The sequence below is a fragment of the Hipposideros armiger genome, unplaced genomic scaffold (genome assembly GCF_001890085.2).
Source record: "Hipposideros armiger isolate ML-2016 unplaced genomic scaffold, ASM189008v1 scaffold_253, whole genome shotgun sequence".
Taxonomy (NCBI): Eukaryota; Metazoa; Chordata; class Mammalia; order Chiroptera; family Hipposideridae; genus Hipposideros; species Hipposideros armiger.
The window spans coordinates 2,476,772-2,491,334 of record NW_017731603.1 but is presented as its reverse complement, the minus strand read 5'-3'; the positions used below and the strand labels follow the sequence as shown (position 1 = coordinate 2,491,334).

General features: G+C 40.7%; 2 protein-coding genes across 3 annotated transcripts in view; one reads left to right on the top strand and one right to left on the bottom strand.

The window, feature by feature from the left end:
• LPXN (leupaxin) overlaps positions 1 to 8,376 on the bottom strand; it is a 22,890-nt gene extending 14,514 nt beyond the window's left edge. The window contains exons 1-2 of the mRNA XM_019655969.1: positions 8,212 to 8,376; positions 3,788 to 3,945 (exon numbers count right to left, since the gene is read on the bottom strand). Of these exons, the coding sequence (XP_019511514.1) occupies positions 3,788 to 3,945; positions 8,212 to 8,224 (171 nt within the window). The 5' untranslated portion in view covers positions 8,225 to 8,376. The remainder of the gene's footprint in view (positions 1 to 3,787; positions 3,946 to 8,211) is intronic.
• A 3,496-nt stretch (positions 8,377 to 11,872) lies between these two features.
• ZFP91 (ZFP91 zinc finger protein, atypical E3 ubiquitin ligase) overlaps positions 11,873 to 14,563 on the top strand; it is a 38,505-nt gene continuing 35,814 nt past the window's right edge. Inside the window, exon 1 of one of the 2 annotated variants that reach the window (XM_019656004.1) lies at positions 11,873 to 12,360. In XM_019656004.1, coding sequence (XP_019511549.1) covers positions 12,005 to 12,360 — 356 coding nt within the window. In that variant the 5' untranslated portion in view covers positions 11,873 to 12,004. The remainder of the gene's footprint in view (positions 12,361 to 14,563) is intronic. The other variant, XM_019656003.1, reaches the window with a different exon arrangement.

Below are 14,563 nucleotides of genomic sequence, written 5' to 3'. Positions count from 1 at the left end.
ACATTGTTGCAAATGGTACGATTTCATTCTTCTTTATAGCGGAGTAATACTCCATTGTATAAATGTACCACAGTTTCTTAATCCAGTCATCTACTGATGGGCATTTCAGTTGTTTCCAAGTCTTGGCTATTGTAAATAGTGCTGCAATAAACATAGAGGTGCATGTATTTTTTCAAATTAACGTCTTGGGTTTATCTGGATACCAAGTGCCTTTCTTCAATAATATTTTTACAAGACAGAGCTCTTAAGTTGTCTCTATGTGTGATCCTTTTTAACATTTCATCACATGTAGATGCTGCAAAATCACAGGCCTTCACAGTTTCATCCCATTCTGGTAGAGGATATAAATTTATCCAATTAAAATTAGAAGCTCTGTCAAAGTCAAGATTTTTCCAAAGCTCAATTTTCAGACTAGGTAATTAAACCATTTGAGCTCTCATCTTTTGGTCTGTTCAATTCCTCCCTGGCTTTGTAGGCAGAAATTTGAGCTTTTGCCTTTTTGCAAGCTTTGTTTTACGTAATTGCAACTTGCTAAAAGCTTCAAAAGCTGAATTTTCATGCCACATTCATTGAATAATTTGATTAAATGTTTCCAACTGATTTTGCACATAATGTGAACTAAACTCAGGCTGCTTTACAAAGATGTTTCTCAAAGCCTCAGGCATTTCTAAAATCCAACTGATGACAGGCACTACAGAGAGAAAATACATACAGCCATTTTGAAATGTTTTGGGATTCAACATCACCTTGTGCCATAAAAAAATTTTATAGATAAAAAAAATATATATATGTGTGTGTGTGTATACTCAAAAAATATATATGCATATATACTTTGATTTGTATATATATATATAATATTTGTAATTTTTAACAATTGCAGATTCTATTTTGATTGGTGGAATGTTGCAGCTTGTTTGAATGAAGTCATGAATTTTGTGCACATCATAACCAATTCCAAATACATTTCTGCTCCACAGAGTTTTCAGCATGTAAGAACATTGTTTTTACCACAATGCTGTGCTCCACCAAAAGCTGTATTCCTATTATCACTCCTCCCCAAAATCAACAACGTTTCATCTTCATTGTTGAACTTTTCAATTAAATTTACAATGGCATTAATAATGTCAGATGTTTTGTTTTTGACAGAAGAATGAACTTCTAAATAGGTTTGTTTGTTTTTTATCCTTTGAATTAGATGAAAAAAATGAAACCATTTTGGAATTAACAAATTCTCTAACTGAGGTCTCTGTGGACACTGATATAAATCTGACCTCATTTGATGGTTTGCAAAGGGAATCAACTCATTGATCATCACCAGCTCACTTTACTGCCAAGCACAAGAAAAGCTAGAATTGAAAATGAGCAAATTAGAAGAGTCATTTGACCCGAATGGAAAGGTGTGCCTCACAAGGACCTGTAAACACACCTCCCACAGACACATATTCACTCATCATCTCCACACACATTCTTCTTAAATTAAGTATTAACTTTTGAAGCAGATGGTGATGCTTCTTTACCATGTCTGTGTCTTCTGGTTTTTGAAGGCATGGTGATATCGCTAGTTGCCTCCATGGTAAACAGTAAATGTTGACAAATATTTTGTGCAAATTACACATTGGTCATCAACTTCCATGAGACAATTAAATGTGTAGTTTTGGTTTTGGTTTTGGTTTTGAGTCAAATGCTGCTAAAAGCATGTATTGCAAAATGTAAAAAGCATCGCCAAATGATAAAACAAATAGTTATAATTTCACAATACAATTAATGACAAAACTGTTTCAACATAAACATTTAGATTATCCCCCACTCTGTGTCAAGCCTGCTTAGCCTCTGTCTTCGAAACAGAATTTGTGTGACATTAAGCCGCAATTTCCCATTTTTCTTTCTGACCTTGAGGAGGATCTGGGCATCTCATACACCACCACAGGGAACGTAGCAGGGCTTCAGTGGTGGTATATCCCCAAGTGGCCAGCAGGGGAAAAAATTTTCCTGCCATAATCACCTAAGACCAGAGGAATTAGGTAGCCCTGACTGCTGTGCTTGAGCTCTTAGCTTTAACAGTCAGCACCTTGCATATTATTCTTAAAAGGGTGCTACCACTTAGGTTTTTGTCTGAACAAGATCAGGAAAAGAGAGATGGGTTATCATTAGACATCTTTTGGATTTAATCATAATAAAATAAGAACTCTGTTCACTGTATGTGTGTTTTATATGCTGCTAGATGAGACCATGAAAGAAGCCAGAAGAACCTCATGGAGGTCTAGTAACCCATGCTGGTTTACTTTAATATAATTGCTAATCAGAAAACTTTATTACAAAATGGAAAATCTGGGGTAAAAGACAATAAATGGATGTCATTAATAAATAAACCAGCACACACCAAGGGCTCTTGGTTCCAAATGAACCAAAACAAATGGATACCCTACTAAGGTCAGTGCCAACACTGTGACTTTTACTCCAAATGAGAAAGGAATTCATTGTGGAGTTCTGAGCAGAAAAATGACAAGATCGAATTTTACAGGATCACACTGGCTGCTATTTTGAGAATAAATTAAAGGGGAGCAGGGGTAGCAGACCAGTTAGGGGCTTATGGCTATAATCCAGCAGGGAGAACAAGGACAATGGCTTGCTACAATAGTAGAGGGATAAACGCGCCGCCTTAAAACTCTATCTGTGTAGTTGCAGGGAAGAACATTAAAGGGGAAACCTGCCCCTGGACTCAAATTTCAGGTCTGTGTCACTGGTGGTTTCATGTACTTGTGTACAGGGAGGACTCAGAATATCATAGTTAAAAAACACCAGATATGAAGAGCATCTACTTAATTCCTCTTACACTAATTTCATTCTTAGCAAGCAACCTTCTAATTATAAAGTAGACTTATCCTCAGGAATGGAATACATATATCAGCAAATAACTAGCATCTGTTCTATTTGGTGGTTGTAACTCGAACCAGAGATTAATAAGTTGGATTTCTGGTGTTTTTATACATCCTCTTTTATGAGTTTAGTTTGTTTGTGTTAGTTTCCTAGAGCTTCATTATCTCTGGGTATACTAATAACTGAATTTCTTAATATATTCGGCAGCAAATAAGACTTGAAAAGTGGTGGCCCTAATACATGACCCCAAAAAGACTTGTCTAAGCTGGCACCGGGCTTTGCCCAGGTGATCTCTGGCCTTACTGACAGTAATATCAGAATATCCCAAGTGAATTAGGGAATACTCTATTACTATGCCCTCATTAGAAAAAAAAATTGGTTCTCAAAGGCTTAGTCTTCTAGGATAGGGGTCGGCAAACTTTTGAGACGGAAGAGCCACCAGGGGTCAGCAAACTGAGGCTCGCGAGCCACATGCGGCTGTTTGGGTACGTACACGTGGCTCTGAAATAAAATTGAAAATGAAAATAAAACTATCATAGTTTCATTTATAATATTACTTTAAATTTTCCTTATTTGTAAAAATATATTTATGGGTCTCGAATAATTTTTAAATTGTTGGGATGGACAGGATTGGCTCTTCCAGGGGTCGGCAAACTTTTGATACGGAACGTACCCAAAGAGCCGCATGTGGCTCACGAGCCGCAGTTTGCTGACCCCTGTTCTAGGATGGTTTTCTCAATTCTCTTCCTCTTTCCAAAACAATCACCTTTACGTAACCACCGGGGGATTTTTGTTGTTCTCTTTCTTGGACGTGATTGTCCTTTTACATCATTTGATGTGAGATACAATTCATTGTTATAAATGCATGCAAACATCTACATTAAAAGCACTCCAATAGATCAAACGTTACCGGCAAAGGGCTTGTGTCATCCTGAACGGAATGGGTCTCTGAAGTTTCGGCACGATTACTGTCCTTTCTGGAATGCTGACCCACGGGAAGAGGGGCTGGGCTGGAGTATTCACTCACGTCCTCCAGAGTGGAGCGTTCCAGTTCCTCCAATAAAGCATCTATAGCATAAGACACAAGAGAATCATGATATAGAATATGTATGTTTTCTGGAATAATTTTCCCCTTAAATAGCCCCACTGTGCCTCTATTCATCTCCCTCTTCTCTTGCAGTAAGGCTATTTTCAAATATCTTTCCTTACTCCTTATTGTACTTAAAGAATGTGGTCTATTCTACCAGGAAATGTCTTAAGCCTCCAAATACTGTGACCGGTTCCTTATTTCCTAAGGTTGCATTCTGTTTCATAGTCTCACTTTACAACTTGACCTCTTTTACTGCAAGGTATTAATTTTTATCATTCATTTGGGAGTGGGTTGGCCATAAAAATCCCCAATTAGAAAAAAGCAAATCCTACGTATTTTTCCTTTCAGAAAAATATAGGCAATTGTATTACAGTTTTTCAAAATATACCAGGACAGTTACATTTATTCTTAATCCTGATGATTTTTTCCCCTTATATTCCAAGCACATAACAAAATTATCAAAGCAAAGAGTATTCTGTCTTTTAGGGTGTGGGGAGGAGAGGATATGGGGGCGGGGGGGAGAACAGATGTTACAAAATTAAGCAAGATGTTGCAAGCCAAATTGTTGAGATTACTTCTCTTGCATTTTCTTGGAAAAAAAAACAATGGACTTTACAAGTATTACGTTATTATCTTTCTGTTATGGTAAAATTAATAATAACTAATAAAAATTAACACATGTCAGGCACTATGGTCAGGAGTTTATATATTAAATTTAGTCATCTTAAGTCTTTGAGGCAGGTGATATTATTGTCCTTATTTTGTAGATCAAGAAAAAGCCAAATAAATTGAGGTCACACTGCTGCTGAGTGCAGGACGTGGCTGTCTGATCCTGGGCTATCTGTGCCCCAGACCCTCCATTAATTTCACGTGAGAAATTCCAGGCCCCATTCTCACATGGATTCTCTGGGTCCTCTGAGCATGACATGTTCTTCTCTGAAGCTGTTTCCTCATCAACATAATGAAACCATTATATTACAGTAGTATTTTTCAAATTGTAGATTGAGACCCATTAGTGACTCTCTAGTAGATTTCTTACCACAGATTGTAGTTTTTAAAAGTTTGCAAAGCACTGGATCATATTATGTCTAAAGATCTGCCTAGCTCTGAAGTCCTCAGATGAGGAAAATGAAATTTACATGTCATGAAAAACACAGATTTTCATTTATTTCAGATGTCGGAGAGATGGGTGTTTCTTGATGGCATAAGAAAAGGTTTAATTATTTCTTACAAATGAAATCTTCTACAGATCTTTCTAAATCATCCATCTCACAAAAAGATTGAATTTTATGCACCACTTTGGAGATAAGCAAACTGAATTAAATTATTCAGGACAAATTATCCTTCAGCATATAAGTTTTAATGGAAAAAAGAGATGGCGGCAGAACCAATAGATTAAAGGAGATGTTAGAGACTTATAACAAATTTCAGTATATGAACCTTAAATAAACAAGCAAACCAAAAAAGAAACAATCAGGAAATATTACATACTGACTGGATATTCAATAATAGTAAGTAAATACTATTAATTCATTATACATGTGATAAGGATATTTGATAACATTAATTTCTGTTAATATCTTAGGTGTGATAATGATATTTCATGATATTAAGGAATTACTATTAAGGATTTTGTGGGTGTGATGTTGGTATTATAATTATTTGTGTAAGTATATATATTTATTTTAGAGATTATGCTGAAATATTTACAGATGAAATTATATAATGTCTGAAATTGCTTTAAAATAATATAGGAATTAAAGGAATGGGTAGGTGTATAAATGAAATAAGATTGGCCAGGACTCACTTGTTTAAGCTGGTTGATGAGTGCATCAGATTTCATTAAATTATTTTCTTTACTTTTGTATATTTTTAAATTTCCTATAATAAAAGGCTTTTAAAGGAAAAAAAGAAGGTAGAAATAAAACTTTCCTCATAACTTTTTTAGCCAGACTGAATGCCAAAATTCTCACTTCCAAATTTTTAGTCTATGTCTTTCTGTTAAGATATAGCCCCTCTCTTTTCTATTTTCTAAACTTTGCTCCAACCCAAAGTCATTGATCCTCTTGGATTCAAAATAAAAAGGAATTTATAATAAAGATTAGGATAGAGGGAAGACCCCCTACAAGAGGAACAAACCATACTACTTAGAGTAGAAGGTTATCCCTGGAAGCACACATTGGTCAAGGTTACTAGGACTCTCCCATCTGGGTCATGAGTTAACAGGCCTTCTCTTCCTGTTTCCTGAGTGCACGTATCACCAACACCCCAAGACTATCTTGCCTTTTGCCAGACTCTGTAATTTGAAGATGACTAATTTCAGTATGACAAATAACGGGATGACTGGTGGTAGGGGATACTAGCCTGAAATCTCCACAGTCCTTCTCTGTAGCCCTTCATCTGTGGAAATCAAATGATTATCAGTATTAACATGAAAGGAGTAAAGTAAGGTCTCGGGGGTCTCACTGTGCTGTGATGATCTCATTCACAGAAGAATCTGCTCCTGGTTTCTCTTTATCTAGCATCCCCTTGTCCCGAAGCAGAGAGGAAATACTGGCCGGCCTTGTGCCGACCCATCCTCCACACTATTTCTCCACAGCAGGAAGAGAGACTCACCCTAAGTCTTCAGGGAGCTACTGGGCTGATGACAATTTGAAGTAGTTGAGGTTTAGTGGCCTGAACCATCTACAGGAATGTGAACTTCCAGGCTGCATGGTACTTTCTACATTCCTGGACCAGATTTCTCTAACATCCATCCTGCTCAGGAAATGTGAAACGGTGCAAATATTTATTTATGTATTTATTTATTTACTTACTTATTTATCTGGGTTATTCTTTCGGCCAGAGCACCTGAGCCAACATGCTTCTAAAATGAGAATACCTTGTAGCTTAATCCATTGTGGTGTCAGGGTTCCTGAGAGTGACGTTGAACTAGTTATTTTGCTTTTCTTAGTTTTCTCATTTGAAAAAGAAAAAAGTGGATCATACCCATTTTAGAGGATTGCTTCAGACACTAAAGGGATTAACATATTTTAAAATGTCTAGTTTTAGCTTTAGTCCCTGAGTATTAGTTCCTTTTGGAATTACCTGCATGAAAGCCATTAGGCATCCCTAAAATAAAAAAGCAGAGCTGGGCTCTAGTGGATCTCAGGTGAAATGTGAAATTCCCCAGCCCTCACACAGGATAAGAATTTGGATTCCACCCCGACTCCAAAATATATTCTTACCTCAAGTATCAAAACAGACTTTACCTCCGAAACAGTTCAATACGTATTTATCAAACACCACCTTTTCCTCTTCCCTCCTCTAATTTGCCTTCCTTTCTCTCTTCCTCCAGCTCTCAAATTACACTCCAAACAATTTTTTAAAAGGACAATATGCAACATATGCTTTTTTGTCATTGTTGTTTGCACTTTTGACATACCTCAAATATACCAAAACCCAGGACCTGTGGAATTAATACAGCTTGGAAACTGGGTTAGTGACTCAGAGTGAGCCTGGTAGCCAGCAACAAAAGTTGGCGGAGGACATGGAATGAGTCCCAAGAATGACAAACCTTTCATTACGCCAAAAGTTTGAAATCAGGGATCTCTCTCAAGCAATGTGGCCAATAGTTTCACTGCTGGTTTTAATTGCCTTGGAATGGAAAGTGGTATCATATTTGCAGGCCATAGAAATCTGTTTCTTCAGAGCTCTTTTGAATAAATAGCTTAGCAACAAAATCACTGGAGTTATAGTGCTATGTCTTCTTGATTTAATACTAGATCTTGGAACAAATGAAACCACCCTGGCCTTTCTCCAACATTTGTGAATCCCTCATTCTTCTACTATTTCTTCTCCTCATAACACCCTTTCCTTTCTTTTTCTCCTCAAATCATATCTCTGCAGTTGCCAACTGTGTGATCACCCTGTGATCTCCAGTAGCCCCCAAGGGGCAAATGCTCATAACAAAATGACAACTTCAATTATAATTCAATCCAAAAGTATTTGTACACAGTTTACTCTGTGGTTAGCACCAAACTCTCTGCCTTTTGTGCTACTGAAAACAGTGAACCCATATTTCCCCCAAACAATCACAGTTCCTCATGCTTCTCTCTTGTTTGGGCTGAGGTCGGGAGAGAAGTGAAAACAAAATCTGCCAGCACTGCCCTCCATCTAGCTAGCAGCACACCCCACCACACATGGAGATGGCAGCCAAGTCTGTATTCCCTCTGAGTTTCTCCTCCAAGAAGCTCCTCACTCACCCAACTCTTCCATTGTCACACACCAAAGATGCGCTGGTCCCACAGGTTGTGAGGAACTGCTTTGGCATGTGCTGAAGACGAGGACCACAAAGGAACTGAATGAGACAGCATGAAGCAGCTTCTATCACCCTTTTTGGTTCCTGTATTTGCTTAGCACTTCCTCTCTTTTGATTTGGTGAGGTGTTTTTTTTTTTCTTTTTTATAGGTCAGAGTTTTAAAAATGGGGCTGACATAGAAAGACTGGTACTAAAATTGGAGTTCTGGTGGTGCATTGACCAGGGTGATTAAGATTCAAAATTAATTTTGAAAAATTTGAGCACTGACTACATGCCAAAATTTATCTTGAATTCATGGAAATGGCAGACTGGCATTTATATTTTCTCCCAATGTGGGTATCCCACTGCGACCGTACATCAGAGAACCTTTTTTCATTTTTTTGAAGTTGAGGGATCATGGACGCATAACCTCCTTCATAAGATTTCCATCAGAGTTAACTAGCACCTAATTCATTTTGCTGTCTTTATGTACTTAATTATTCAGAAATTATGTTTACCTGATTTCCTGAATAGACTGCAATCCATTAAATGTGGCAGAGGCATATTCACATTTGGATTCTCAGGTTCTGGTTTATTTCAGTGGTCCAAAATGCCAATAACTATAGGGGTCATAAAGAATGAAACTGGAAGATTTAAGACACGAGGTGCTAAGCTGCAGACATCCCAATTAAGCATAATTCCTGCCTACTTACATTGTTTTATAGCAGTTTTCTGAAAGGTGGTGCTGAGGTTAACTTTCACCTTTTTTAAAACTGATTTTATTCATCTTGAATGAAATATAACATTTACAAAAGGCCTATGGGAAGGCGGTATGTAAAGAACTATAGTTATGGCCCTGTGAAATAGATATCATCCCCATTTTTTTTTTTTTTTTTTTTTTTTTTTTTTTTTTTTTTTTTTTTTTTTTAGCTGAGCCATCCCGCCACCTGTTGGCAGCTCACGGCTGTATCATCCCCATTTTTACCAGTGGTGAAATAGATTCAAGGAACAGTAACTTGCTAAATAGAATTAATAGGTAGCTTTGCTACTACTAAATCCACATTTTGACTTCAAAGCCTATAAACTTTCCTCTACAACAGTCGTCTTTCTTTTTTTTTTTAGGTGATCTAAAGGAATCATTCTTTCTCCATTCCCTAGTGATTCTTAAGATATTATTTACTGTGGTCAAGGCATGGAAACAACCAATGTGTCCTTCGGAAAATGATTGGATAAAGAGTATGTGGTACACATACACAATGGAATACTATTCTGCCATAAAAGATGAAATACTGCCATTTGCCACAACATGGATGGATCTTGAGATTATGCTAAGCAAAAACAAGTCAGACAGAAAAAATCGAGAACCATATGACTTCACTCGTATGTGGGATATAAAACTGAAAGCAACAAAGGAGCAAGACAAAGAAAGAAAGAAAAACTCAAAGACACAGACAACAGTTTAGTGGTTACCAGAGGGTAAGGGGGGGTCAAATATACAATGATGGAAGGAGAATTGACTCTGGATGGTAAACCCACAAGGTGATATATAAATGATGCATTATACAAATGTGCACTTTGAAACCTATGTAATTTTACTAACCATTGCCACCTCAATACATTTATTTATTGTTTTACAGTCTTTTAATGGAGATTCCCATTCTGCATTACTTTAAGCAGCCATTGGATGTCAGTGCTGTTCCAAAAGAGTCTGCTCACTGCAAACATGAGGGAAAAATTCCTATCCACACTGTGCCAGTTTTTACAACTGAAATGCCATTAGCCCCATGAAAGTGCAAAAACACTCAATAGAAAATAGAAAACATTTCCCTAATCTTAGGTGGTAACTTAGCCAAGATACTGGAAGGAAAAATGCTCTTCAGTACTTGGCTTGCAAATATTGAACCCTATCTGCAGTTTAACTGAATGATTAATGTGAAATTTAGAATTGGATCCCCAGATCTTGTTTCTATCCGCCTTCTTTCGGGCATTTTACCTGAGGATGCTTTCTTTTCCAGGGTAAGTAACAGGTTCTGTGAATCACTCCTTGATTGTATGGGTGAAAGGAGGAAAGGAAAGAACGCAAGAGGCCCACTGCCATCCCCAAATGCCAACTTGTAGATAAGCAAATGGAAACTCCCGTTTAATGCTTTAGGACGATTCAGTTGCATACGCTAGTGGACGAAAGAGAAATTCTGACAAAGCTGCTAATCTGACCGCGCTTCCTGTGCAGCAGAAACATTAAAAACCGCAGAAGCAGGTGGCTTCAGAGCTGGAAGCGTGAGGAAGGGAGCGTAAGGAAGGCCTTGTTTCTCCGGGTTGGTGACTCTAGTCACAGGGACCACAGCCAACGTAAGAAGCCAACGCCAGCTCCTTGGTCTCGACAATGTCTAGCAGGCACCAACTCCACAATTCTTTCCGCAAACTTTTATTAAAAATCAAGTGTGGTGCGAATTCTGCTAGGCCCCCGAGGACCCGACGGAACCAAATTGTCCCTGACCTCCAAGGGATTACAGGTTAGTAGGTCAGACACAGGATGACGAGACGAATATTGCTGACATGAAGGCTAGCCCCAGAGGAGGTGCCATCTAACCAAAACCAAGGCAAGGGCTATTCCGTGACCACCCCATACATGCTTCGCCAACGCCAAGCAAAAAAAATAAGGAAAAATCTTCCCAGGAAACCCTGACTACCAACTGGCTCAACATTTGCCGCGGGGTCTGCGCAGGCGTCGCTCCCTAACCCGGAAACACTTCCTCCCTGGAAAAGTAAGCCCAGTGGAGATACAAAACTACTTCCCCCATCGTGCATCAGTCAGAAAAGCCCCAGCATCCTCTTTTCCTGTGGTTTCCTATCTTTTTTTCCTAAAGCATAGGATAAGTAGGACTTCATCTCCCAGGATGCCCTTGGCCAAGCTAATCATGCGCATGCGCCAAAGAGGCGGGTCCTCCTTGCCCTCACGACCCCGCCTCTGTTCTACCGCCGCCATTTTTTGAGACTTTCATCCGGCAGCCGACGGGGCTTTTTTTCTTAAAGGAGAAGCGACAGCTCAAAAATTTCCCCTTTCTCCCTGCAAGACCTGGCAGCGCTGGGGACAGAAAGGACACATACAGGAGAGTGGGGTCAGGGTGGAGGCAGAACAACGCCGAGGCTACTTCCATGGCTTAGAAGGCTAGAGCCCTTGTGTCATTAGCGACTCCTTAGGGAGGCAGGTGCGCGCGCAGCCACTCCAGGGTGCGCGCGAGGCGGGGAAAGAGGTGCGTTTTCTTCCCACCAATCTCCTCGCGAGACCTACCCCTCCCACTGCCCCTAGCGCGCGTGGAGCTCCGGAGGGTGGAAAAAGGTCACTTTAGGATTGTCGCGAGACGCAGCCGTTTAACGGTGAGAACGGGTGCGCGGGGAAGGAAACCTCGCGCGCTCCGCTGGAACCCTTCCCTGATTGGTTCAAGGGAAAACCCTGTACGTCGCTGCGTGAGAGACTGCGGAGGGCGGGGCGAGGAAACCATTCCTCCTCGCCGATTGGTCCGCTGAGCGTCTAGTCGGGGGCGCGCGCGCTCCGCCAGCAGTAGCGGCCCTTGAGTGGCAGGGGGTGGGGGGGGCGCCCTCGGAGCCGGGCGGAGGGGAGGGGGGGAGAGAGGAGCGCAGAGGAAGAGTAAGCAGGACGCTCCGGGAGGCAGGGGGGCGGGGGGAGCAGCGCCGCGGCCGCCGCCGCCTCCGCCTCCGCCGCCTGGGACGAGGGGGTGGGGGACGGACGAGCCCCGATGCCGGGGGAGACGGAAGAGCCGAGACCCCAGGAGCAGCAGGACCGGGAAGGGGGAGAGGCGGCGGCGGCCAAGGCGGCTCCAGAGGAGCCCCAACAGCAGCCCCCTGAGGCGGCGGCGGCGGCGGCGCCCGCGGGGACCACTAGCAGCCGCGTGCTGAGGGGAGGTCGGGACCGGGGCCGGGCCGCTGCAGCGGCCGCCGCCGCCGCTGCCGCTGTGTCCCGCCGGAGGAAGGCCGAGTATCCCCGCCGGCGGAGGAGCAGCCCCAGCGCCAGGCCTTCGGACGCCCCCGGGCAGCAGTCTCAGGCCGCGAAGCCCCCGTCTCCAGCTCAGGGCAAGAAGAGTCCGCGACTCCTGTGAGTAACGCAGTCTTTCAGGCGGTGGGAGAGACCCCCCTCGGTCCGCACGCCACCCTCTCGGCTCCCGTAGCGCCCACTCCACGTGACATCCTGCTAGTTCTGCCCCCTGCCGGCTCGCACGCCAGATGTCACACTGCTTCCCTGCTAGCTGTCTTATCGCTCGTCTCTGGCCCTCTCCCCGTGTCCTCTGTCGAGCCACTTCCCTGCTCCGTGAAATCCTTCTTTGTGGGCTACACCTCTTGTGCTCCCTAGTGACTCATCCCTTCCCCGCCGCCGCAGCCTGGTCCCGCACTCTGGCATCTGCACTCCCTTTGTCAGCCTGCCCCTTTCCCTCTTACGGCAGCTCTCCAGTATTACATCACATCCCCATTAAGAAATCAACAGCGCAGCCTTAGCCTTCAGAAGTGCGTCCGTCCCTCCCCCCCTTTAGTTAGCTCAAGAGCCGGTCGTACTAGTTAGTACCTTTATGTAGCCGTTTTTCGCTTTACTAAATTTTCACGTCACTTTTCACTCGTTTTAGAAATCTGGTTCTTGCTAGTAGAGTAAAAACGTGCGTGGCAATCCCAGTTTTGTTAAATGCAGCTTTTCATATAACAAGTTTAGATGGGTACTAGTTTTTTTGTTTCGTTTTGTTTTTACCTAATAGCATATTTTTGTTTGTTTTCGTATACAATTTTATGTAGAAGCTTCATCCTTAAAAATTAGACTAATCTAAAAGGAATTCCTTCATTTCCTAGAGATAGTAGAGGAACCAGGAACATAAATGTTTAAAATTGTTTATTAAAATTATGTCCCCTGTATTGAAAACGCTGAAGCACACGTATTTGTAAATTCTAGAACTTAATCCCATTAGCCATTGAATTTGTTACTGAAAACATCATTTGTTAAGTGAAAAAAATTAGTAAAAGCAGGGAAAATTGAAGGTGGGGGGCAATCTGAGTTTTAAGTTCCCCCACCAACAGAGTGTGGCGAGATTCGGCTTATATCAGAACCAGTAGATTTAAAATTTGAAACACGTTTGTTCCAAAATTAAGAGTTATCATTAGACTTATTTGGATACAAATCCGTTGGACAAATTCCTTAAACAGTCCGTATCTCAGTTTCCTCATCTATAGGACATAATGTTAATCTCTACAAGATTAGTTTGTGAGAATTGGATACAGCATGTGAAGGAAGCTCTTAACACAAAGCCTGGTACATACTGGCATGATAGAAGTGTAAGTGGTGTTTTTTTCACATAAATTCTGCCAAACTGGATTTTTTTTTTCTTATTACCATACATAGGAAGGTTAATAACAATATATTTTTTAAATTCCCTTCCATTCTCACCGACCCATTTGAGAGTTAAATATACTTTGACACATTTCCCTCCCACCATTTCAACAGCTTTGCTTATAGAAATGATCTCTTAAGATAATTATACCTAGAGTAGTAGTTTTACCCACTGTCATGGTTTATTTCTTCCCCTAACTCTTGGCCAAAAAGCACTAACTGCGTCCTTTTATTTCCATAATATAAATGTTACTTACCACAGTCAAACTTGGATAAAGATGACTTAATTAAATCCCTTCAGTTTTTTCTCCGCAATATTCCTATGGGGAGGAATAGGCTTGGTGTCCCTCTCTCATCCAATATCATAAAAGATATTAGTGTTCTTTTACCTTCTTTTAGACTCAGAACTCTCTCTTGATTATGTATTTTAAATTAGGCAGTTATGATCGGATAGTTAAATTTTTCATCATCGTAATTTTTTGTTACACATTTTCAATTTATTGTATGCCCTGGAAATCAGAGGATCCCTAAAGCATTTCATTTTAGTAAAGTTTGATTGAGTAGTTACTGGGCCTGGTATTGTGCTGAGCTAGGGTTTATAAAGATACATGAGACATGGACCTCATCTCCAAGGACCTTGCAGTATAAGGGGAAGAGGCATTGATTAGTGAAGGTTTATCAAACATGTGCGTGGTTTACAGATTTTCAGAGTGATAAAATAAATTTTAAAACTAATTAAGTAGGAAGTTTAATTTGTTAATCCTTTAAGACATTTAAAGAGGTTTTGAGTATCAGTTTACTGAACCCTGGTCAAGTGTCTTCTGACCTTGACGTGTCTGTTTTCCAAATAACGTGACAATTTTTAAAACAAGGGAAGAGATTTAATCTCAGTATTAATTACTTGTTCCATTCAGGTGATGTTTTTTCA